Here is a 24,523-nt window from a genome sequence, read left to right on the forward strand (position 1 = left end):
ATAGATGCTCTGCTCATTTTCTTTTAAGTTTTGTTTTCTCCTATTTTAAATAATTTTCATTGCTATGACTTCAGTTTCAATAATCTTCGTGCAAAAAAGAAAAAAGAAAAAAAAATCTTCGTGCTATATCTTATCTAGTAGTAATCTATCCAGCGTGGTTTTGTATCTCAGACACATCTCTAGTTGTCTATTTGAGTATTTTTTTTTATATATAATTTTCATTTATCTACTCAGTCTTTCCTTTAGCTTTTGAGCATATGAAACACATAGTAACTATTTTAACCTTCTTGTCTACTGATTCTGTCATCTGTGTCATTTCTGGGTTGGTTTTGAATGATTATTTTTTCTCTTCATAATAGGTAGTATTTTCATGTGTTTCTGTACGCCTAGTGAATTTCAACTGGATGCCAGTGTCCTGTTACTCTCACAACAAACACAATGCAATGCTTTATTTTATAGTTGTGGAGGTCTAAAGTCCAAAATAGGCTAGCAGAGTTGGTTCCTTCTGGAGATTTAAGGAAAGGATTCATTTCCTTGCCTTTTCCAGCCACTAGACACTGTCTGAATTCCTTGACTTATAGCCCCATGTCACTCCAACCTCTACTTCTATTACATCTCTTTTTGGTTCTTTTTTCAGATCATAGTGAGATAATACCTTCAATGTGTTGATAAAATAGTAATCAATCAGAATTCTGTACTACTGAAATAGTCTTTGAAGAATGAAGACAAAGTAGGCATTTTCTTTTTCTTTCTTTTTTTTTTTAGGCATTTTCAAACAAACCAAAATGAATACATTTTGTCACTAGCAGACTCATGAAGACACATCTAAAATATAAGGATGTGTGTGTATGTGCTCAGTTGTGTCTGACTCCTTGCAACCCTTGGACTGTACCCCACGAGGCTCCTCTGACCATGGAATTTTCCAGGCAAGAATACTGGAGTGGGTTGCCATTTCCTCCTCCAGGGAAAATCTTCCTGACCTGGGAATCAAACCCAAGTCTCCTCTGTCTCCTGCATTGGAAGGTGGATTTTTTTTTACCACTGAGCCACCTTTGATCTGAAAATATAAGGATACAGAGAGTTAAAGTTATATCCAATCGAATACAATAGTCAAAGCAAGCTGGTTTACAATGTTAATATCAGCAAAAAACATTACTGGAGATATAGAGAGGTGTCACCTCATGATTTATAGGTTCAAATTATAAGAAAGATATAATAATTGCAAATTTATATGTACCTAGTAAGTTAGCTTCAGTAAAACAAAAACAGCCTCAAGGCGATATGGACAAATCTGTTGTTCTGGTCAGATTTTTTGTCACTCAGTAATTGATAGATAAAACAGACCAAAAAAAATCAGCAAACATATAGAAGATTTGAACAGCACAGTTAACAAGCTTAAGTTAATGAATATATAATTCACCTAAAAATTAAGAGCAAACTTGTTCTTTTCAAGCACATAGAAAATTATACCCTTTAAAATTACTAATTGTATGTTATATAAGTATCATCTCAAACTATTGAGATTTATCAATTTTGGGCTGTCATATTTGGAAAGTATCATATTTAATTATATTAAACTATTAACTACTGGTTATTAATGCCAGTGACGGTTATGACCAACCTAGATAGCATATTCAAAAGCAGAGACATTACTTTGCCAACAAAGGTCCATCTAGTCAAGGCTATGGTTTTTCCAGTGGTCATGTATGGATGTGAGAGTTGGACTGTGAAGAAACCTGAGTGCCAAAGAATTGATGCTTTTGAACTGTGGTGTTGGAGAAGACTCTTGAGAGTCCCTTGGACTGCAAGGAGATCCAACCAGTCCATTCTGAAGGAGATCAGCCCTGGGATTTCTTTGGAGGGAATGATGCTGAAGCTGAAACTCCAGTACTTTGGCCACCTCATGCAAAGAGTTGACTCATTGGAAAAGACTCTGATGCTGGGAGGGATTGTGGGCAGGAGGAGAAGGGGACGACAGAGGATGAGATGGTTGGATGGCATCACTGACTCGATGGACATGAATCTGAGTGAACTCCGGGAGTTGGTGATGGACAGGGAGGCCTGGTGTGCTGCGATTCATGGGGTCGCAAAGAGTCAGACATGACTGAGCAGCTGAACTGAACTGAACGCCAGTGACATTTTAATTAACACCACTGTTTTATAAGGCTGTTTTCAAACAGTCTAGTTTGTCAAACAAATCCATTTGACTAGATGAATGAAAAATTTGTACATTACCTCATGGTTTTTCTTTGCGTTGCCTCCTATTCCTTTGGTTCGTCTGATTATTATTTTTTTCATTTAGCGCAGTGTTTTGGTATTTTGTTTCCAGATGTCGAATCTGAAACTGTTGTCAGTGTTTTTTAAGGGCAGCGTGTATAGGGTGAATAGTAAGGAAACGAAGGAGTTACAGAGATACAGCCCCCTAAAGTAAAAGGTCCAGAATTTCTTTTTGTTATGTTTTGTAGTCAGGAAATAATGAAGAACAAAGGCTTAATGCAGTGAGTGAATGAATGTGCTGCCCTTAATTGCCAATTTTAAAAGCTGGAAACTCTTGTCTATTTTCCATATAGGAAAAAAAATGTGAATTTATCTCCATTGACATCCATTGAATTTGCATGTGATATTCTCCTGCTTGGTTCTGCCAGTGAGTTAACTCTGTGTCCCTCCCCACAGGGTGGAGAATGCTTGCACCAAGCTTGTCCAAGCAGCCCAGATGCTGCAGTCAGACCCTTACTCAGTGCCTGCTCGAGATTATCTAATTGATGGATCAAGGGGCATCCTCTCCGGCACATCAGACCTGCTCCTCACCTTCGACGAGGCTGAGGTAAGGCACCCCGAGGCCCAAGCAGACCTCTTCCTGACAAAAAAGCCCAGTCGTAAAGATAATAATGGAGGATTGAGGATTGTTTAGGATGAGAAAACGTTGACTAGCTACACATCTGAATCACTGTGTTTTCTACTTATCGTTAACACAATTGATTGAATACTCTGAAATATATTTTCAGGTTCGTAAAATTATTAGAGTTTGCAAAGGAATTTTGGAATATCTTACAGTGGCAGAGGTGGTAGAAACTATGGAAGATTTGGTCACCTACACGAAGAATCTTGGACCAGGTTAGTCATATGCTACTTTTATAATAAAATGTTCTATGAATTGTTCTTGGTTGATCAAAAGGAAAGGGGCACTCCTCCCTGCTTTTTTTGTGGAAGGTAGGTAATGATGCTTTGGGTTTTTAGTTATCTCTGCTCTCTTAATGGAGCTGACTCTGTGCTTCTACTGAAGAGAAATCATTGTCTCTGAAAGCTGAATCTGCTTTCTGCAAATCCTGGCTCTGTCTAATGAACTGAACTAGACATTGCAAATGTTGCTGGAGAATGTAGGAAATACTTTTCTATTACTGCAATGCTTAAGGCCACCCTGAATCCTGACCTCTTCATTCCACATTGTACAGCATTCCTTCACTGTCTGCCAGCTGGCCTGAGCTCTCTGTGACCTCTTAGCTTGCTAATTAGCCTGCCTGCTATTATGGATTCATGCCCTTGCCCAAGACTGCATAATATAATCAGACCTAGAAGGAGAGAAGAGCTTCTGTAGCTAAATCTCTGATTGTGTAGTCATCTGAGAATTAAATATTCAAAATACATGAACAGATACCAGCTTTTGGTGTTATAGACATATAACATGAACTTGAGGCTCCTTGAAGTATAAATGAGACTAATGATAAGACATATTAGATGTTTAATTTGTTAGTTTTAAGGATCACATATCATTTTATAAAATTCTTTTTTCTGACATAAAATGATATTTAATTAATAGCATTTTCTGGAGGTTCCAGTGCAGTCATTCTGTACATTTAATGGCAGTTAAGAATTTCTCTGAGCTATCATTGAAGATCACTGAGAAATGCCTTTAGAGAAGTACCCTTTAAACTTGTTTGTAACTATGAAGAAATCTTATTTCTTCAGATGAAATCTAATGCAAAATCTCAACATATGAAAGACAAAAATGGAGCTTGTGTGGATCAAGCAGGGGTATCCCCACCTTTCCATCTCCCTTTGGGTACCCCTTGAGAATCTGTGAAACTAGTTAAGAAATTCTAAGAGCAGTTTGAAAATCAAAGTATTAGAGACTCACATAGCACCCTTGAATAATAACCAAAGTAAACAAAAGTTTCTAGCAGGCTAACTCTGAAATACCAGATTGTTTCAAATGCTGTCATCACCATAATTACATTTATAGCATTTTTGTTTGTTTTTAATTATGAAATTGAGACCCCCTCCTTATTTTGGGCAAATTGGAAAGTAGAGAAAAATTTATAGATGAAAACAAAACATGTTATTGTAATTCTTAACATTTTTTTCAGCTGCTAGATTCTCAGTACAGACACGCATCATTTTATTGTGCTTCACTTTCTTGTGTTTCACACATACTGCATTCTTACGAATTGAAGGTTTATGGCAACCCTATCTCAAGCAAGTTATTGGTGCCATTTTTCTACTTCATGTCTCTGTGTCATATTTTGGTAATTCTCACAATATTTCAAATTTTTTCATTATTATTAGTTATGGTGACCTGTGATCACTGATCTTTGATGTTACTGTTGAAAAGATCATGATTCATTGAAAGCTTAGATGATAGTTGGCATTTTTTAGCAATAATTTTTAAATTAGGGTATGTACTTTGTGTTTTTAGACAGTGTTACTGCACACTTAATAGACTACAGTATAGTGGAGATATAACTTTTATATTCCCTGGGAAACCAGAACATTCCTATGTCTCACTTTATTGTGATATTCACTTTGTTGCAGTGGTTTGGAACTGAATCTACAGTGTCTTTGAGGCGTGCCTGTAGTAGGCTCACATGAGGTTCTTATACATATAGGCTCAGTGGCCAGGTACATGGCATGAAAACTGATATGGAAGCCAGGCAAGGTATTCCCCCGCTCACCACTTGCGAATTGTTTTTTTTCAAATATATATTTATTAATTTCAACAGTTTAAACATATTTGTGAATGTATGTCAAATGTGTGAAAAGTATGTCACATTTAGGATTTATATTTATTAAATTAATTTTAATGAGAAGAATACATTTGTCTTAAGTTAGAACTGTTCTGCAAAACTCAATGTCATAAATGAGAGAGTTCAGTGATAGTATGTATGTTTAAATAAGTGGGCAGTTTGGACTTTCATAGTAATTCATAGTGGATATAGGTTCAGAAAGCCTGACTCTGAATTATTTCACTACTCACCCTGTACAATTTATTTCCTGTGCCCCAGGAATGACTAAGATGGCCAAAATGATTGATGAGAGGCAGCAGGAACTGACTCATCAGGAGCATCGAGTGATGTTGGTGAACTCAATGAACACTGTGAAAGAGTTGCTGCCAGTTCTCATTTCAGGTATTTTCTGTCTGTACTTTATCTTACAGAAGAAAAAAAAAAAAGTGTTTATATGTTCTAAACTCTGGTGTTCATTTTCTTTTCTGTTTAGTTGCATGTCCTTCAGCCTGGGTAAAAATGCAGCTGGTTAGCTAAGAGCCAGGATTCATTTTCTTTAATGCTCTCCTCGTGCTCTTTGTGTGAAACTGCTCTCCTATTGCCTACTACTGTTCTCTTGAAGTTCTATCAAGCTCCTTTTCTTCTCTAGGAACTCTAGTTTTGGATGTATGGATCTTGACCCCTTTATTTGTACTTGGGAAAAAAAATTAGGAGCTGGAATAGATCTAGAACACTATATAGTAGAGAAGTGAGTCCATAATCCTTTCCTAGCTCTTCTCTATGTTGAAGAGCTGATGGTCTATACCAACTAGGATCACCTACCCATTGGGCAGAGCCCAGAAATGCAAACATGATGGCTGCTCTCTCAACTAGCAAAAGAGAATTGTGCTTATTAAGAGTCTCGTATGTATCAGATATCTCTAGTATGTATCACATATCTCGTGGTTTATGTAAATTTTCTTAGTCAGGTTATGTGTTAGTTGGTTTAACTCTAAGAGGGTTTCTTTATTTTCAGAATCTTTTAAGGCATGTCACTGTAATTCCCCAGCTATTGTCTTCCTGCTTTGTCATTTTTCAGGTAGTGATTAAAATAGGAGATGTGAGTATAAGAGTTCAGAAAGCCCTTATATAAACTTGAAAATAAAAAATTGTAAATAGAATCTTACAGTCTTCTCAAAAATATGTTTTTTGAGGCCAACTGTTCTATGTGGCAGGAAGGCTTTTGGGAAAAATATTTCTTTCTAATTTGGGTAACTCAATAAAATGTTGATTAATCTTTGTTTTTATAATTTTATTAGTTTATGAGAAGATATTTTCTTTTCCAATGTTTCGTTATTATTTTCTTCTTTACTTGTAGGGGTTAGATAGTCATTCCTATATGTTAAGAGAAATTGTGGAAGATAACTCAACACTGGGATCTTCCACTAGGATTGAGGCAGCAGCATATTTTGGTTACAGTTTAACTGACAGTTTTTATCTTGTCCCATTAGGTTTGTGTTAGATGGGACCAGTGTTAGGCCTGGGATGGCAACTGATTTAGAAATAGTGGATATTTTGACTCTGGATCTTCAGTACATGCATGTTAAATTAGTTCCCTGATCATGATGTGGTGATGTTTTGTAACTTCAGTTTTCTTTACAGTGAAGGTTGCTGATATTGGAATTTTAATAGCAGACTTGTAGCATTTATTTTCATATTATTTTTAAGACCTTAGAAGCCCAAAACATGTTCAAAGTGTGAAGCATCTTGTGTGACTATTGTAATACAGCAAGATTACATTCCAAACTTAGTTTCTGATCTTTTGTTTATTTTTACAGCTATGAAGATTTTTGTAACAACTAAAAACTCCAAAAACCAAGGAATTGAAGAAGCTTTGAAAAATCGCAATTTTACTGTAGAAAAGATGAGCGCTGAAATTAATGAGATTATTCGTGTATTACAACTCACTTCCTGGGACGAAGATGCCTGGGCCAGCAAGGTAAGTGTTATTGGGGAAGAAATAAGCAACATCCCCAATTCTCCCCTCTTGGGGGTGTGATTGTCTCACATTTTATCTTGTAATTTCGTGCAGCATAAGACTACTTAGATATTATGAAAGTGATTTCTTCTTTATTTCATGAATTACTTGCTGGTTCTGCACTTTTCCTTTGTTTTCAGGTAGAGCAAATAAATAGGTATGTGGGGTGAATGTTGGTTAAAAGCTGAGATGTGTAGCTTTTCTTTCAAACTGGAGTCTCATTTATTGAGTTCGTGGAGGAGTTCTGCTGTGGTGTATACTCCCCTGGGTAGGAGCCCTGCCTTTCATGTGGGTGGTTATTGCTAGGTTACTAAGCAAGATACAGAATATGCCTACGGCTGAATTTTATGGGAAACTTTTCTTAATCAGCTTTTGACCCAGAGAAATCTACAAAGGAAAATGTAGGCATTTCTAGGTGTGTCCCTTTATCATTCCATTCTCCCTAAAAAAGCTTCACTGAAATATTAGTTTTCACATTGTCTGTTAGTTTGAGGGGTCCCTTTCCCCTTGGTCTATAATTTCCTGTTGGACTCTACAAGGGCTGGTGGATTCCTCCTAGACCCCAGCAGCAGGGGTTTGAGGTGCTGCTCTGGCCTGCTTCTCCCTGTTTAGTGATTGGAAACAGAGACACTTCTCTTATAGGAGCCCAAGATCAGGCAGTGGGGGGAACCCACTGTCTCTAGGACCCAGCTTCCCCTACCGTGTGGGCCCAAATGGTATCTCCAGGGCCACCCAGCAGGCTGGTAGCAGACTGCAGAAGGGATTTTGTATGATTTCCCCTGGGTGTCCAGTAGGGCTCTGTTTGTCCTCTAGGACACCTAAAAGTTAAGGTCGAAGCTGGGCCTAGAATTACCAATTCTGTCTCTTTTGTTGCCCAGGAAGTTAAACTAAATGTGTAGGAGAAATTAGTTAGATTATCTTAACCATGGATTTGTTTTCAGAGGCATGAAATTATTGAACAAGTCCTGAGACTATATTTTAAATCCATATGGTAAAATCATATAAAGTCTTTGATATTTTACTTAATTTTGCTTTTGCATGTTTGACAACTTTCACTTCCCTGTTATGACTTCTTTATGCATCTTTTTTTTGTTCTCTTGTTTGTTTTATTCTTTTTCTCACGTTTAGAAGGTAAGCTTTCTCTTGCCCTTTAGTTCTTTCTTACTTAAAAAGAGAAAAAGCATGTCTGTGAGGTTTTCTTGTGCTGTGTGCCATGCCTTATCCCGTGTGCCGGTGTGTAACACTGTGCTCGATTATGCGTCAGAATGTGACTTAATATGGGACTCGGGGCTGTGCTGGGCGGACTGTTTAGCTCAAAAGAAGCTGTTTTTTGGGGGGAAGCAAGAGGAAAGACATTAATATAGGATGTAAGGCTTTCTGTATTTGGTGGGTGCTTTCCTCTCTTTGGAGACTTCCCTGATGGCTCAGTGGTAAAGGATCCCCCTGCCAGTGCAGGAGATGTGGGTTCAGTCCCTGGGTCGGGAAGATCTCCTGGAGATGGAGGATCTCCTGAAGAAATGGCAGTCCACTCCAATATTCTTGCCTGGGAAATCTCATGGACAGAGGAGCCTGATGGGCCATAATCCATGGCCCATCAAAGAGTCGGACACGACTGAGCAACTGAACAATTCCTCTCTTTGAGCAGGCTCCTGGGAACTGCTTTGACCTGGTCATTCCCACTGACTTCTTTTGAGGGGCAGATTTCCCCATGTGGGTGACCCCTAAGTTATCTGTGGATCCTGCTCTTAGCAAAGGAAACTTCCAGCTGATGCCATCTCTGTATTTGCCTCTCGTGCCAGTTTCCTTTGCAGGCTCTGGAACTTGGCTTTTGGAGATGCATCATTGAGGTTTTAAGCCATAATGAAAATAAGTAGGTTAGAGAGTCTCAGTGAGGCACCTGTCCTTCACAGTAATCCAAGCCTGCAGAATCAAAAGGAAAAAGTCGGGTGTACCTAAAGTTTTTCCTAACTTCAGTCCCTGGCTCACTGCATGTTCTGCTGTCGGAGCTGTGAATCAGCCATCGTTCTCTATGACCTCATGTTCCCCTAACCTAATCTCTTTCCCTATTCTCTTCCTTTTGCTTCTAGCAGATGAGAAATAGTAAAAAATGAGGAGCAGGCACTGCAACCATCATGTTTCTATTTTCAGAGGGGGAAAGTCATCCATCAATTAGAATAAGTCACTGAGCTTTACTTTGTGAAAATTTGAGAGCTGCTTCTTTAAAGACCAAAACCAAAACTGTGGTCAGTTGAGGTTTTCAGGAGGAAGATTAGGCACTTGGGGGCATATACAAGGGAAATAGACCTGGTCCCCACTGTGTCACAGTCTAATAGCCGTCTCAGTTTTATGCTGATCTGGAAGGAATCAGACTGTTAGGATACTGTAAAACTATCAGAATTAAAGGAAATAAATAAAATTAGCCCAGCCAAAAGAAACTTAAGTACAAAATGACATCAGAATGAGCAATGAATATTTATTTTTTAACTTCTTTTTGCTTTTGTTATGCATTTACCTGATTCAAAAATCAAAATGCTATAAAAAGATATATATGACATAGCTAACTCTCATCCCAATCCCTTTCCACTCTATCTCCCTTACCCCCTAAGAGTAATTGTTTTTATTAGTTGCAAGAATATTTAGAAAAAAATTTTACCCTGAAAATGGAAGTCAGTAACTAGGATTTTAGTTATTTTTCAGTTCAGTAGCGTTATGCATCTTTCATTGCTCACCTGTAAGCAGTGAATTAATCAGACCGTGTGTCTGTCTGTGACCCCTGGGTTCCCATTCTGTTTAATACATGAAATATTTTTACCTCCTCTCACGCCCTACCAATAAAGAATTAACTTTGTCTTACCATACTTGTTTCATGCCTCCCCATTGGTGCAGTTTTCTCCTGGAAAGTGATGATTCCTCTAGAAAAGTGGGGGAAGAAAGTAAGTGGAAAAAATGCTTGGTAAAAGTGCGTTTTGCCGAATAAATTAAGATTTTAAAGAGGCAGTGCAATAGCTGACTATTTTATGTTTTATACCTACATTCAGATGGCAGATTTACAAATTTAAAAGTACCTGGACTTTAAACCCTTCCTTTTATTTTGAAAATAAAAATCCCCCCCCGAAGTCAATAATCATAATGATTATTAAAAACTAGTTTAGCATTTTTTCTGAGTATACATTATGCGACAAAAAAGTTTAGGGATTGAACAGGATTCACATTTTACCCTTTGTAAATTTAGCAATATATATTAGTCTTTTTTTGGTGTTTATATTACTTGTATTTTGACGCATGTTGAGAATAAAGAGGAAGTGAGAAAAATTTTAAAAATGTTTCGTTACTGAGAATTTTTGAACCCTATGAGGTGTTCCTGTTACTGCACCCTGAGTCAGTTATTCAGAATTTGTCCCTGTGGTGTATCTCCTCCCACTGTGGGCCTAGGTTGGTGGTGGGTAAATGTAGTGAGTGACTCAGATGTCTTTGTGCAGATTAGAGTACCAAAGAAGGAAATACTGCTTAGAACATGTGATCCTATAATACTTTCCCTTACTGCAGACCATTGGGGTTTAAGTGTTGATTTTTATTTCAATTTTGAAAAAATAAGGTTACATATGAGCTTTTTATGAGTCTTTTAATGTGATACAATATTAGTATTCTAGTATGCAGCTAACACAACAAAGGATTTATCTCTTAGAGTCTGAGACAAATAGTTAATTTAAGCGTTTATATATCTTACCCTCTTCCCCAACCAAAGGAGCAAAGCCCACCACGTTAAACTGACATTTCCCTTCTGATCCAAGTGATCTTTTAGTTGATACAACAGATTGTGTGCACATAGGTGGTGCGGACTTGTAGCACTGAGAAGGTATTCTTAGAGATGAGGAACTGGTGCCTGGGAGGCTTGCCTGGAGATTCAGGGCTAGACAACTTTCTCTCCATGGTTAAATGTAGTTTACAAGATTTTGTGTTACTGTCCAATTTAACTTTCCAAAAACATCTTTGTTTAAAATATGGATTTGGAGTTAGAAATGTGGTCAGAAGTGGAATGGAGTGGGAAGGGTCGGGACAGGAGGTGTTAGTGGAAAAAGGAGAGTAGGTTGGGCAGTGAATGAGAGGGGTCCTTAGTCCCATATTTAAAATTTTCAAGAGCATGGGATTGCAGGAGCTCACTTTTCCTACCACACGTCCTCTTGACTGTTTGTGGGAGGAACTCAGTGGTTCTTGGTATTAATATTATTCAGTGTTCTTTAGGTCTAACTCTGTATTAAATTTCAGAAGTATTTCAGTTCCTGGAAAAGCATGGAAAAAGGAGTCTTTTAGGTTGACCTTCTGACTTTCAGTATGTGTGGCAGAGTTTCAAGGAACTGTGTTTCTTTTCATTTAAAACCTGAACTCCTGAGAGTTTTACAATAAAAGGAACCAGAGCAGGAAGGGCCAGAACCCTGCTAGCTGTCCCCAGAGCTGCACAACTATATCTGATCTTTTTTGTATTCACTAAACAAAACAAAACAAAACCCAACAACAACAACAAACAGAGAAGAGGTTGGTGAAGACTTTTCTCTTTCCCAAATTTGAGATATTATAGAGAAAAGTACTTAGTGAAGGTGCAGTTTTTTTCTCTTCTATTTCATACCCAGAGTGTACTCTGGGTACTTAGACCTACATGGCAAGGTTTAACTAAAAGCTCTGTGGTACATAATGTAGTTGGCCACAGAGTTATGGTTATTTTCATCCTTTATAAATGTCTCAAAATTGCTTCTCAAAAATGAATTTGATTTGTAGTTGAATTTGTTTATATTATATCTAGTGTTAGTATACTTCTATTGTTGCTTATGTCAGAATTCTGTTACTTCCATAATAAACAATCCCCTTCAAAAGAAATTCTTATGACATTCTTAGGACACCAAAATGTATGTTCCTATAGACATTTTTGCTTTTAATGTGGTTGGTCAAAAAGGTTGTTGGGGACTCGAACAAACTTTTTGGTCAACCCAATAGATATGACATTTAAATGTATTGTATTTAAATGATTATTTACAACTTATTCCAGAAAGAATTTAATGTGGCCCTCCCATTGACTGTTTTAAATCTCCAAAATTGTCTAAAATTTATTCTGTTAAAGTTTTGCTAACTAATTGAATTTCCCAGTTTAAAAATGCATCTTCATTGCATATTTGCCATTGATTCTTTTCAGGAGAAAATGATAGTAATTATAAGAAATAATGTTAACTTCTTCATATTGTCACATCTCCTCAGGACCAAATTAGTCACATCCTTAGAGTCAGATTCTTTCCTTGAAGTGTAGTAGCCATGCTCTATTAGGGAGAGAAAAAACAGTGATTTTTGAGGATACTGAATGCTGAGCAAAACCGGTTTTTCTCTTGTGTTTCAAATCATTTTTGGGCAGTGGTGAGTAAAAGCAGTCATTTAGGTTAGTAAGAATTATGAATTTGATTTATAGAGCTAATTTTCTGGGCAGTGGCAGTATTAATCAATCCAAAATTGGCAAAGCAAAAGATTTGCTGACTACTGTAAAAGGTTAGTGGAATCTTTGACAACTCTCTTTGGTAAAAGAAAAAAAATTCTTGAATTTCATCTAACAGAAAATAATGAGATTTGAGATCAAATGGGGCTTCTAGAACTGAGCCCCTTAATTTAAAATTGAAGTTAAATGAAGCAATGAGGGAAAAAATGGCTAAAGTAGAACCTAACATGCAAGAAATGCTCAATTAAGGTTAGTTTCCTAACTAATAGCTATTAATGCTAGAGTAGACACTAGAAAATTTCTGATCTTTGTTTCTTCTTAAATTTAGATTTTGAAATATAATAAATATCTATTGAATTTTTCACTGAATATATATGTGTATTAGAGAAATGGTTATTAAGAGATTTTAAATTAAGTATTTTTACATGACTTCAGTTTCTCCTCTTCAGCGTGTGCACAGTATTTCCTAGGTGAGAGATTGTGAATTTTTAAAAACTCTGTATCTAGACAAAGTCCTGTAACTTGTATTAGACCCTGAAGGCTATCCAGCTCTGAGGTTGAGTATTGCCTGAGACTTTCTTTAAAATGATAATAATTTGGGCCTTGCCAATTTGGAATTGAACTAAAGTTGACTTTTGAAGGCAAGGTTTGCTGTACAGAGTGATTAGAACAAGATGGAGGAGGAACAAATACGTGAGAATCAAAGCACTTAAACGCCACTTGTCTACTTGCATAAATACAAATGGATTTTAAAATAGATCCTCCTACCTCTCAGTCTTTTATTGATAGATAGCTATCATAATTTCATACACCTCAGTAATAAAAATATTTTATTTCCATTTTTTCAGTGATTTAGTTCACTTCTTTTTAGTTGCTGTGGAGGAGAATTTGTTATTTAGAGCCTGAGGTAGACAAATTTATAACAGGAGAACAGTCTGTATCTGTTTAGATGGGGAAAGAGGGAATCCAAAGCTGTGAGTTCTATAATTTGACTGAGTACTTCGGAAAAGCTGGGGTCAGTTCTGCTGAAACTCGAAGCCTAATTATGAATGCTCCCTATACTGACTGGTGCTAGTGCTGGGTTTTGTTTGCATGTAAAGTGGGGATGCTCCTAGTGCCCCCCAGTGGAAAACTGGTGGCACCACACCTTTAAGAACCCCGATTTAGGACAGTGGAAATTGAAAAAAGGTGGGGATTTAAGACATTCCCTAGAGTTGGAGAAGGCAATGGCACCCCACTCCAGTACTCTTGCCTGGAAAATCCCATGGGTGGAGGAGCCTGGTAGGCTGCAGTCCATGGGGTCGCTGAGGGTTGGGCACGACTGAGCGACTTCACTTTCTCGCATTAGAGAAGGAAATGGCAACCCACTCCAGTGTTCTTGCCTGGAGAATCCCAGGGACGGGGGAGCCTGGTGGGCTGCCGTCTATGGGGTCGCACAGAGTCGGACACGACTGAAGCGACTTAGCAGAGTTTCAGAGGGCAACTCTGTACTTTGATGGATGGACTCTGTAATAGCCGGTTCCCTGAGTGTTAATAAAAGAGAGAGAGACTGACTTTTAAGGTGTTAGAGACTTAAGAGATGGCCATTCAGTTGTGAGAATGGGTTCATACATATTTGTTATATTGTTTTCTGTATTTTTATTTGCTTAAAAAACCCTATTAAAATATGTGTACATTTTAAAAGTGATTAGTCTGTTTAGACTTCTCATGCTATATCCTGGGAGGTTTTATGCTAGTCACTATGAATCCTGATTGTAAACAATAGACTGAGACCCCCTTATTCTGTCCTGCCTCTTCTTCCAGGTTAGGGGTGGTGAGGGAACTACGGATGAGGAGTGGCAGAGAAGGCTGAATGTATTTCTTTCCTGTGATACATTCAGTGGTTTATTTGTGGAATTAAAACTAAATTGCTAGATTAAAATTTTCAGTTTTCTTCTAACCAGTAATTTCAGGTTCCTCGGGTTAATTAAACATGGTGAAATATCATCCAATGTGTATATTTCAAAACAAGATGTAAGAGAAACTGTGATTTGTGGCACCACATCCTAATGAGGCTTCTCTGAAGCCAGGAAGGCTTTGGCAGGGCTGCAGTGTATGAACGTTGACTAGTAGAAAGGCTGATAATGAGGCATGTGACAAAAGGGCTTTTTCCTGCTGATAATATTAAACTGCTTTGACGTGAGCAGTTTTACCAGTTTTCATAGTTTAGTAATAGGGAGACCAGAAAATAGAATTAACTGAAGATTTGCATGCCAGATGTTGCATTTTGACAGAAATAAGCGTTATGGTGTGATGAGAATATTTTTAAGGCTGTTGTAGGACTACTGTAGCTATTGTATGTTAATGGTGTAACTTCTTCTCTGTCTTACTTTGTATCATGGTATCTCAGTTTTTGCAAAGAAAATAATTGATACTTTTCTTCAAAAGGACACTGAAGCCATGAAGAGAGCATTGGCCTCCATAGACTCCAAACTGAACCAGGCTAAAGGTTGGCTCCGTGATCCCAATGCCTCCCCAGGTAACCCTCTGGTTTTACTTTTCTGATAGATACATAAAAAAACTTAAACCAGGCAGAAAGAAAATGGGGAGGAAAAAAAAAAAGAATTTATTCCATAATCTCATAATTCTGAGATAACTACTGCAACATTTAGGGCATATGCCACTCTCTGATAGTTTTGACTAATTGAAGCATTTCTGGTCCTCTAAAGGATGAAGGGCATGAATTAATTACCTCTCATCACAGAGGAATAAACCAAAGTGAACTGGGCATTCTTTGCCAGATTATTGGTTCACCCTTTCCCTGAATCAGAAAGGTAATTATTTTGCAAAAAAGCTCTTTTCTTCTAGTTCCCATTGGGCAGATTTCCATTTATGCCAACAGAATACTTAATTAAGCAGATGAAATGATGATGCTAATAAGAATTGGGAAGCAAAGTTGACTTGTATAAAGATAAGACCCAAATAGGTTATTGAGCTAGGCTTTATGGATTTTCTAATCTAATATTTATTCAGTTTTAGATTAATATTTGAATGAATGTATAAAGCCTAATAGAGTTTGGAGGTGTTAAGTACTATTAAATTGTTAGAGCCTACTTTCATCTCATCCATATGCTTACCACAAGCTGCTTATTATCTCCAGCTGTTTATGGTTCCAAGGATCTTTTTCTGCAGTCTCTGTGGTTGAAACCTCACCCTACGGTTTAAGGGCACTGCTTGGCTGTTAACTATCAGATGTATTGCCTTCTATTCACTAGTCATTTAAAACCATCCATTCCGTCATGAATGAAATGACTTGTAAAGCATCCTCTCTAAATAATTAATAGATCTGTAATGTAGATATTGAATCTCTCTCTCTCTCTTTTTTTCTGGCTGCCCCTGGCTTGTGGGGTCTCAGTTCCCCAGCCAGGAATTGAACTCAGGCCATGGCAGTGAAAGCCCAACATCCTAACCACTAGGCCACCAGGGCACTCCCTTGAATATCTCTTTGTTTTAGGTGATGCTGGTGAACAGGCCATCAGGCAGATTTTAGATGAAGCTGGAAAAGTTGGTGAACTCTGTGCAGGCAAAGAACGCAGGGAGATCCTGGGAACCTGCAAAATGCTGGGGCAGATGACTGACCAAGTGGCTGACCTCCGAGCCAGGTAAAGTTCCTTTGCTCTTAGCAGAGCACTGGTGGTAACAATTGGGATCTTGCTTCTGATGAAGTGATTCAGAAGCAAGTTTCTGTGAATTTTACTGAGTTCTCTTTGGCTAATAGATAACGAAGGTATTACATTCTATGTTGGAATTGGAGTGAATTTTCCTTCTGATGAACTTTTAAAATATGTAGATGCCTTGTAGTAAAGTTGAAGTTGAAATAGAAATCTGTTTTTTTAGTTTCTAGTCATAGGCTTATGAAAAACAAGGTATAGTGGATAGATGTCTTTTATGAAGGATGATGGAGAGAAAAAGAAACACAAATTGGAGTTATTTCACATATCATTTAAAAAATCAGTTAAATAGATTATCTTCTGTGTTGGTCATATCTAGGCTCTATTGAGTTTCTATTTAATCATTATTCATTTAGTTTTATAATTCTTTTATCTATCTCTTAGCCACTTCAAGTTTTGGCTTTTAGAATCGCAACTCCATTTCCCCAAACTGTATTTAGTTTGCTGGTAAGAAAAGTCAGTATAATAGGTTTGTTTGGAACTCATACATATAGTTAATGAAGTTTTAAAAGATCTTCAATTTTTATGAAATGTTATGCTATGGATATTGAGAAAGTTGAGATATAGACAGAGTTTAATTTTGCTTCAAGATTGTCATGACACATCTCAAGGTAATTGGAATTACCTACAAACTAAGACCTCAGGAACACTCCTTGATGTGTTGCACACCATTACACATGGCCTCAAATGTATTAACATAATGGAATTCAGAATATAGTTCTTTTTTTCCTTTGGCCATGCCATGTGGCATGTGGGATCTTCGTTTCCCAATCAGGGATTGAACCTGCGTCCCCTGCATTACAGAGTCTTAACCACTGGACGACCAGGGAAGTCCTAAATACAGTTCTTAAGGATTGGTTCCTAACCTGTTTTGGACCCAGGTCATTTTTATAATTTGATGAAGACTATCAATCTCTACCTAAAAAAGATGCATATAAACATGTGTATACAATATCACGTGTAATTTCCAGAAGCTCATGGATTCACTGTAGCCCTGGAAGCTCCGTAGGCTTCAGGGAAGAGTCTTTACCTTGAAGGAAGGAAGAAACTGCATAAATAAATGTGATCTCATTGAGTGCAGTGGGCCTTTTCTCCTACTGTGAAGCAGTCTCCTCTGTCATGAGCCTGACAGAAACTTTACAGAAAGGACAAAAAGAAGTTCTGTTCCCATTCGGAGAAATGCCAATGCCTTTTTGACAAGATTCTTGGCTCTTCTAATTTCTCTTGGCTCTTCTAATTTCTCTCTGCCGCCTCTTTTGTCTGCAGCCTTTTCACAGTGTGGTAGACAGCTTTCAGTTGGAATTCTCAAGTACACAGTTGTATGTATTTAGAGAAAGATGAATCTGAACAAGAGAACGAGGTAGTTGCTGTACAGGATCGACCATAAATCTATAAAGAGAAAAGGTTGAAGCAGTGAGGAACCCCAGTGAGTCTGCTTCACACTGGCGCCTGCAATCTCCTTTCACAATGAAAGATTGCAAAGCTGTCTCCCTGTTATCCTTTCTTGGATATGCCTAACTTTCTAACAGTTTAGTGGCTGAAACTCAGTAACAGTTTCCTCTTTAGTATTCTTTTATTCAGTCACCTAGGATTGTTAATGTATATTTTCCTCTCCATGGGACTCAATAAGCTTTTTCTTTTGAATGAAAAATTATGTAGCCCGTAAATATTTTTACTTTTTCACAGTTGGACTCTTACACAAACAAGGTTCCTCATCATGAATTCTTAGATTTGAAAGAAAAAAGCAAGTTAAAACATAAAAAGTATCTTTCCAAAAGTCTCAGACTCCTTTGCCATAAAACGGAGGTGTCAAGCATAAGTAAAACTTGTATATATATTTATATACAAATATTATTGGCAATAAATATTATTGAGTTCACTACCTCAAATATTGGTATACATGAGAAACATAAGTTTAAAAAAGAGGTTAGATAGATGAATGATAAGTCCATAATCCATACTATCATTAAGGGAAGCAAAGATTTTTGGAGATTATCCTAAAATCAGAAGCTCAGGTTATGATCAGCCATGCTATTGGACCAAATGATGGAGTTGTCGCTCGCTATCATTGAATTTACCAGGCTGGGTGGACTAAAAATTATGGATATAAAAAGATGCCATATCTTACTTTCTTATGACTTGGGAAGTCTCTTACAAAGGGCAAACAAGTTTCTAGTAACTCGCATCATTTTTTGTAGTAGTAGCATACCACTTCTGAGAAAGGAAAATAAAGAAACTAGTTCTTTAGGAACTTGGTGAGAACTTGTCACTCTGTGCCCCTTTCCCTCAGTACTAACTACTTTTGATACGTACAGGATGCATAGGGATGGAAGGTAGATATTTAAGATTACCATTAGATTATGATAATGACAATTCTGTAGTAATAATAGTTATATATGTGTATTGGTTTATTGCCAAACTGTTTTCAACTCTTACTTTTTGTTTGGCACCACTCTGTTTGATAAGCAGGGCAAGCATTTTTACCTACCCACTCTTCATTTTCTAAGTTAGAAAACTGAAGCCCAAAGAAGTTATACATCATAAGGTCCCACAGGTACAGGAGCCAGGATCTGAACGCAGATCTCCTTGGTCCTGGTACGGTGTGCTTTCAGTAACACTATGCACGCTGCCTCCCGAAACATTTTCGATATATGTGAAAGTGAAAGTGAAGTCGCACAGTTGTGTCCGACTCTTAGCGACCCCATGGACTGCAGCCTACGAGGCTCCTCCGTCCATGGGATTTTCCAGGCAGGAGTACTGGAGTGGGCTGCCATTTGCCCATAAATAAGACAATCTAATGGGCTGTTTATTTCTAAAGCATACCTACTATGGTAACAAACCCTCCACAGCAATAAGATCACAAGTGCATTTGCCCCTCTAAAGATTAGGTTTGGTTATGTAATCACCACCAAGAGGAAAATTATAATTATCAAAATTTGCAGGTCTAGTCTTAAAGCAGTTATTCAGTTCCTTAAAGCTTCTGTATGATATCGTTGTTTTCTTTTTTGTTTTGTTTTGACCGTGCTGCACGACATGTAGGGTCTTAATAATTCAACCAGGGATCGAACTCATGCTTGTTGCAGTGGAAACTCAGAGTCTTAACCACTGAACTGCCAGAAAAGTCGCTGCTACTGGTTTTAAGATAGTTTGGATGTTTTGCTTTGTTTCTCTCTGTTTCCTTGTGTTATCCCAGATTTAGTGGAGAAAAGGAAAAAGGACAAATACGTTAGCAAAATGATATATACTATGCTTTTAGTATTATTTTGCCATTAAGATTTTGAGAGGGTACAACAGTAACACATCTGTCTGTTTGAGTAGAGGACAAGGAGCCTCACCGGTGGCCATGCAGAAAGCCCAGCAAGTGTCTCAGGGTCTGGATGTGCTCACAGCAAAAGTGGAAAATGCAGCCCGCAAGCTGGAAGCCATGACCAACTCAAAGCAGAGCATTGCAAAGAAGATCGATGCTGCTCAGGTAGTGATGGCGATTTTCAGGAGGGGTGAGAAATAAAAGACAAAGAGAAGTGTTCCATAAATATCCTATATCTCCCTCCCCCCGGTTTTCTGTGGGTGGATAATGGGTGTTTCTAAGTGGTGACTGATTCCCAGCAGTTGTCATTGTTAACATGTTTCCTACTACCACAGGCTTAACACTAATGTTTATCTATATTTTGAAATGGAGATCTTAATTTTGAATACTTCAGTTAGTTAAAAATAAGTGTTCTGAGTACCATTCTCCTAGTTCCTGATGGAGATTACAGTATGTTAAACCTGTTCTTCATCTCAGAATTCACAACTGTATTTGGTCATAGCAATGTTAAAGGGTTAAAAGTTTTTGATACTACTCTACTGTAAAATGATTTTCAAGTATTTCATGAAGAAAAATGCTTAAGAAACTGAAGAATTAATAAGGTATGATTAATTCAAAGATAAGATAAAACTCATAAAGATATTTTATCCTGATGAGAACAAAAAAAGTCAGTTTTAACAAGATGGATTGATTTGATTTTACCTTAGCAAGAACCAATGTAAAATAATAAGGACTAACTAGCATTATTGCTGATATGCCTTGTGATTACTTTTGAAATATTTCTGACGCCCTTGTTAAGTTGAATAAAATTGGTTTATGAGTAAATCACAGTGTGCTTCTTTTTCATTTCTGTGTGTAGAATTGGCTTGCAGATCCAAATGGTGGACCAGAAGGAGAAGAACAGATTCGAGGGGCTTTGGCTGAAGCTCGGAAAATAGCAGAATTATGTGATGATCCTAAAGAGAGAGATGACATTCTGCGTTCTCTTGGAGAAATATCTGCTCTGACTTCTAAATTAGGAGATCTACGAAGACAGTATGTATTTAATCAATTAAATTATGCTTTAACTCCTCCCTTTTCCCCCCTTAGCACATATGTAGTTGAATTTTATAGGTTAAATGCACATATGATGCTCTTCTCCTGTATTCTCATTGATTCTGTGTGACATGGTAAGGGCAGATGGTTTTAAATTAATTAATTAATTTAGGATACCAAGAACACCTTTTTTGGGATCTGTTTTTTAAATTTCTTAGGACATCCTGCTACACCATATTTGTGACTTTTCTGTTTCCCAGGCATATGAGGAAAATAACTTGTGGCTAGCTGTGAAAAGATAGGGGTGTGTGGGGGGTGGGATTGAGGAGACATAAGAAAATATTTTCTTCCTTCCTAAGCAGTGTATTTTTTATGTTTCAATTATAAAAGATCCTTAAATATGATATTCTCACCACAGCTTCTTTTGAAGATTTTTTTTTTTAAATCATTGAAACAGATAAGGCCTTCTTAGCACCTACTTTGATTATATTGAAAAAAGGTGTTGCTTTCTCCTTTTGGAAGATATTTTTCTGTCTTAAAGAAAGCAACCGCATCACATGCTAAAAGAACATTAAGAAAGCGTACAGTGGCAGAAGTTAAGAGGTGATTCTCTCTCCTGCCTCAGTCCTCTAGCCACTTCTCCAGGGATAACGATAGTCCAGTATCTTGAGAGATTTAAGATACTTGAATGCTTCAGTTCCTGTTTTTCTGTGTTTCATTTAACTTGTATGTTTCAGTTCCTGTTCTTCCATGGGAGAGTGCCTACCTTTTTCCCAAAGAGCTACTTTAGAGTTCTTTCAAATCTTACACTGGCTAAGAGAGCAATATTGGCTAAGAAAGCAAACTCCGGCCTCAGACCATGAAATAGAAATGAGTGAGAGCAGGGTGGACATAATTTTTAGGCAGGAGGTTGTGGTGATAGAGAGCAGCTTATGTAATAGCTGAGATTTGATTTGGTATCAAGCTCAGTCAATTGGGGGGTCACTGCTTTATACCCCAAGTCTTAAATTATGTAGGTGGGAAAATGTATAACTAGACAATTGTAAAATACAATGGGTTTCCCAGGTAGTGCTAGTGGTAAAGAACCCACCTATCAATGCAGGAGACATAAGAGATGCGGGTTCGATCTCTGGGTCAGGAAGATGCCCTGGAGTATGGCAAGGCAATCCACTCTAGTATTCTTGCCTGGAGAATCCTAAGGAGAGAGGAGCCTGGTGGGCTACAGTCCATAGGGTCTCAAAGAGTCAGACACGACTGGAGCAACTGAGCACCCACACACGCAAAATACAATGTCTACAAATTTAGGTATCTGTTTATTAATATTAGCTTGTTAGTACAGTCTGCTTACATTTTTACTAGATATAAAAATACACAGAGTAGGAAACTGTGTTCTTGGGATCTAAACACAAGTCCATATACATAGCAAGCACTCATTAATGTTTCTTAATGAAGAGAGAATTAATGATGACTATGATAACAGCAGACCTTCGTGTTTGGTCACATGCCATCATTACTTACAATATATATCTAATATATGTATTTATATAAAACTTCCTGACAGGGCAGTTACCTTTTTTGTCCAGCTTTACAAAAATGGAGAAAGTATAAAAATTTAGAATCATAAAGGAGCTCTTAATATGGTATCTAAATTAGTCATTCTGTCAGGTAGGCTAATATTTGCGGTTTTATCAGTGAGACAGGTACACTTCTCCTGGTTTACTTTTCTATGACCTACTGGACTTGAGCTATAAAATGAGTCATACTCTTGAGGTGGCAGGCTGGAGGGAAGGATCACCTAATCTATTGATGACTGACTGAGCTCAGCTTACCAAATGGTTGAGCTTGGTTGAGCCAGAATGACCAAACTCATATTAAACTATCTTAACTAGGAAAAACAATCAGAATTTATAGTATTAATTTATTTAAGGGCCAAATAGATAAATCCCTTTCCTTTCAAGTCAATAATAATCATTAGCAATTTGTCATTTCATTAGCATTCCTATTATCAATTGAGTCATCTCGATGTAAAGAGTATCTTGTGTGACAGAGTGACTATTTTTCTCTCTGCAGAGGTAAAGGAGATTCCCCAGAGGCCCGAGCATTAGCCAAACAGGTGGCCACAGCCCTACAGAACTTACAGACTAAAACAAACAGGGCCGTAGCCAACAGCAGACCTGCCAAAGCAGCGGTCCACCTTGAAGGCAAGATTGAGCAAGCGCAGCGGTGGATTGATAATCCTACTGTGGATGACCGGGGAGTTGGTAAGGCTATTAGTGCACTTAGCCCTCATTAAACTTATTTCAGTGAAGATAAGCAAGTTGTTGCTAGAGATCCTGTGTCATCTGTGATTAGGTACTGAGGGGCTCTTTAGTCACTGGTGAATAAGTCATTCCACAGTATGACTCCATTTCTAAATGTAGCCAGTAGTATTTCTTTGATTTAATCAAAAGTATTAGCAAATAAATGATTTTGTTGCAGGCAAATAGAAAAGTCCTCATGTTGCAATTGAAACTTTGAGCTAATTGTTTCCAGTTTATGTATACTTTCATTCTATTATATTTCTTTCTGTTATTACAGTCCTTAGAAAGTTGACAGTTAAATATAATTTTTAAAACGAAATAAAAGGTACTTAACCTCCAAGGTTATTTTCAGTTGTGAAGTCTCCTGCATCACACAATCACCTGTAGAATTGATAACCTAAAATTTTGATTTTTGAGAGATTTTAGGAATGGAACTATAAGAATTTAGGTCAAATTATGATAGCAAGCCTGTTGAAGCTGAAAGATATATTTATTTCATTTGCTGCATTCATTGGAAAAAATTTAATTATTTTAATTAATCCAGTGTTGGCTAATCAGGCAGATGTATAATTTACTGGTGGAGGAATAAATTGGTATAAATTTTCTGAATGGCAATTTGGAATTGTATGTCAAGAGCTTTAAAAAAAAGTTCATACCCATTGACTCAGCAATTTGACTTATAGGAATTTATTTTAAGTAATAATTAGAGATATTTCTAAGGAGTTACAAGAATGTATATAAACAACATAAATATTTAATAAGTAAATTGCCAACAATTAGGTTCATATGATAAAATATTACATAAATTTTAGATCTACATCATTAAATAATTTTTAATGATGTAGAAAAATGCTCATGTTAAATAAAAAGAAGCACAGGATAAAAGTTAATGTATAGTTTATCCCAGATTTATAAAAGAGAAATATATGTATGTATATAGAGGAGCATGCAATGCATTAAAAAAAAAACTGGAAGGAAATGTTCAAATATATTAGTCTCCGAGAGATGGGATTATGGGTGGTTTATATTTTTTTACATTTTTTATATTTCTCAAATGTTTTGTCTTTTTACTGGGGGGAAAAAAACACACCACTAAATGTTACTATTAAAAAAAAAAACCCTTACCAGAATGGCACAGTGATTGGCTTCTCCGTATCCATGTGAGTGTCCGTGTTTTCTCTCCTGGTACAGGTCAGGCTGCCATCCGAGGGCTTGTGGCCGAAGGGCATCGTCTGGCTAATGTCATGATGGGGCCTTATCGCCAGGATCTTCTTGCAAAGTGTGACCGAGTGGACCAGCTGACAGCCCAGCTGGCTGACCTGGCTGCCAGAGGGGAAGGGGAGAGCCCTCAGGCGAGAGCTCTTGCATCTCAGCTCCAAGACTCCTTAAAGGTAGAGCTCGGGAGCATGTATCATTGCATTTCTTATGCTTAACTATAATTGAAAAACTAGGGAGGGAGAGAGTTTTAAAAATACATAATTTCCTGAGTCTAGGGAAAGTGAAAAAGATGTGATCAAGAATATAAGAAAATCCAGAGTTTATTAGGAAAAAGCTTATCAGTGTGTGATAGCAATTAAAATTGTTGTTTCCCAAGAAATACAAGAGCTCTTTCATATCTGCTCTACCATGTATCACTTACACTTGTTTAGTCAGCCAGCTTTTTTTCTTAAAATGGACT

General features: G+C 37.4%; 1 protein-coding gene across 4 annotated transcripts in view; it reads left to right on the forward strand.

Annotated features, from left to right (window-relative positions):
* The window catches only part of VCL (vinculin), a 109,171-nt gene that overhangs the window by 62,610 nt on the left and 22,038 nt on the right, over positions 1-24,523 (forward strand). For 2 of the 4 annotated variants that reach the window (XM_070782216.1, XM_070782217.1), the window contains exons 3-12: positions 2,674-2,824; positions 3,006-3,114; positions 5,280-5,402; positions 6,818-6,978; positions 14,918-15,011; positions 15,987-16,134; positions 19,522-19,675; positions 20,370-20,545; positions 22,616-22,806; positions 24,037-24,236. In XM_070782216.1, the coding sequence (XP_070638317.1) occupies positions 2,674-2,824; positions 3,006-3,114; positions 5,280-5,402; positions 6,818-6,978; positions 14,918-15,011; positions 15,987-16,134; positions 19,522-19,675; positions 20,370-20,545; positions 22,616-22,806; positions 24,037-24,236 (1,507 nt within the window). The remainder of the gene's footprint in view (positions 1-2,673; positions 2,825-3,005; positions 3,115-5,279; positions 5,403-6,817; positions 6,979-14,917; positions 15,012-15,986; positions 16,135-19,521; positions 19,676-20,369; positions 20,546-22,615; positions 22,807-24,036; positions 24,237-24,523) is intronic. The other 2 variants (XM_019953761.2, XM_019953762.2) reach the window with 1 other exon arrangement.

This window comes from Bos indicus, chromosome 28 (genome assembly GCF_029378745.1).
Source record: "Bos indicus isolate NIAB-ARS_2022 breed Sahiwal x Tharparkar chromosome 28, NIAB-ARS_B.indTharparkar_mat_pri_1.0, whole genome shotgun sequence".
In the NCBI taxonomy this organism is placed as follows: Eukaryota; Metazoa; Chordata; class Mammalia; order Artiodactyla; family Bovidae; genus Bos; species Bos indicus.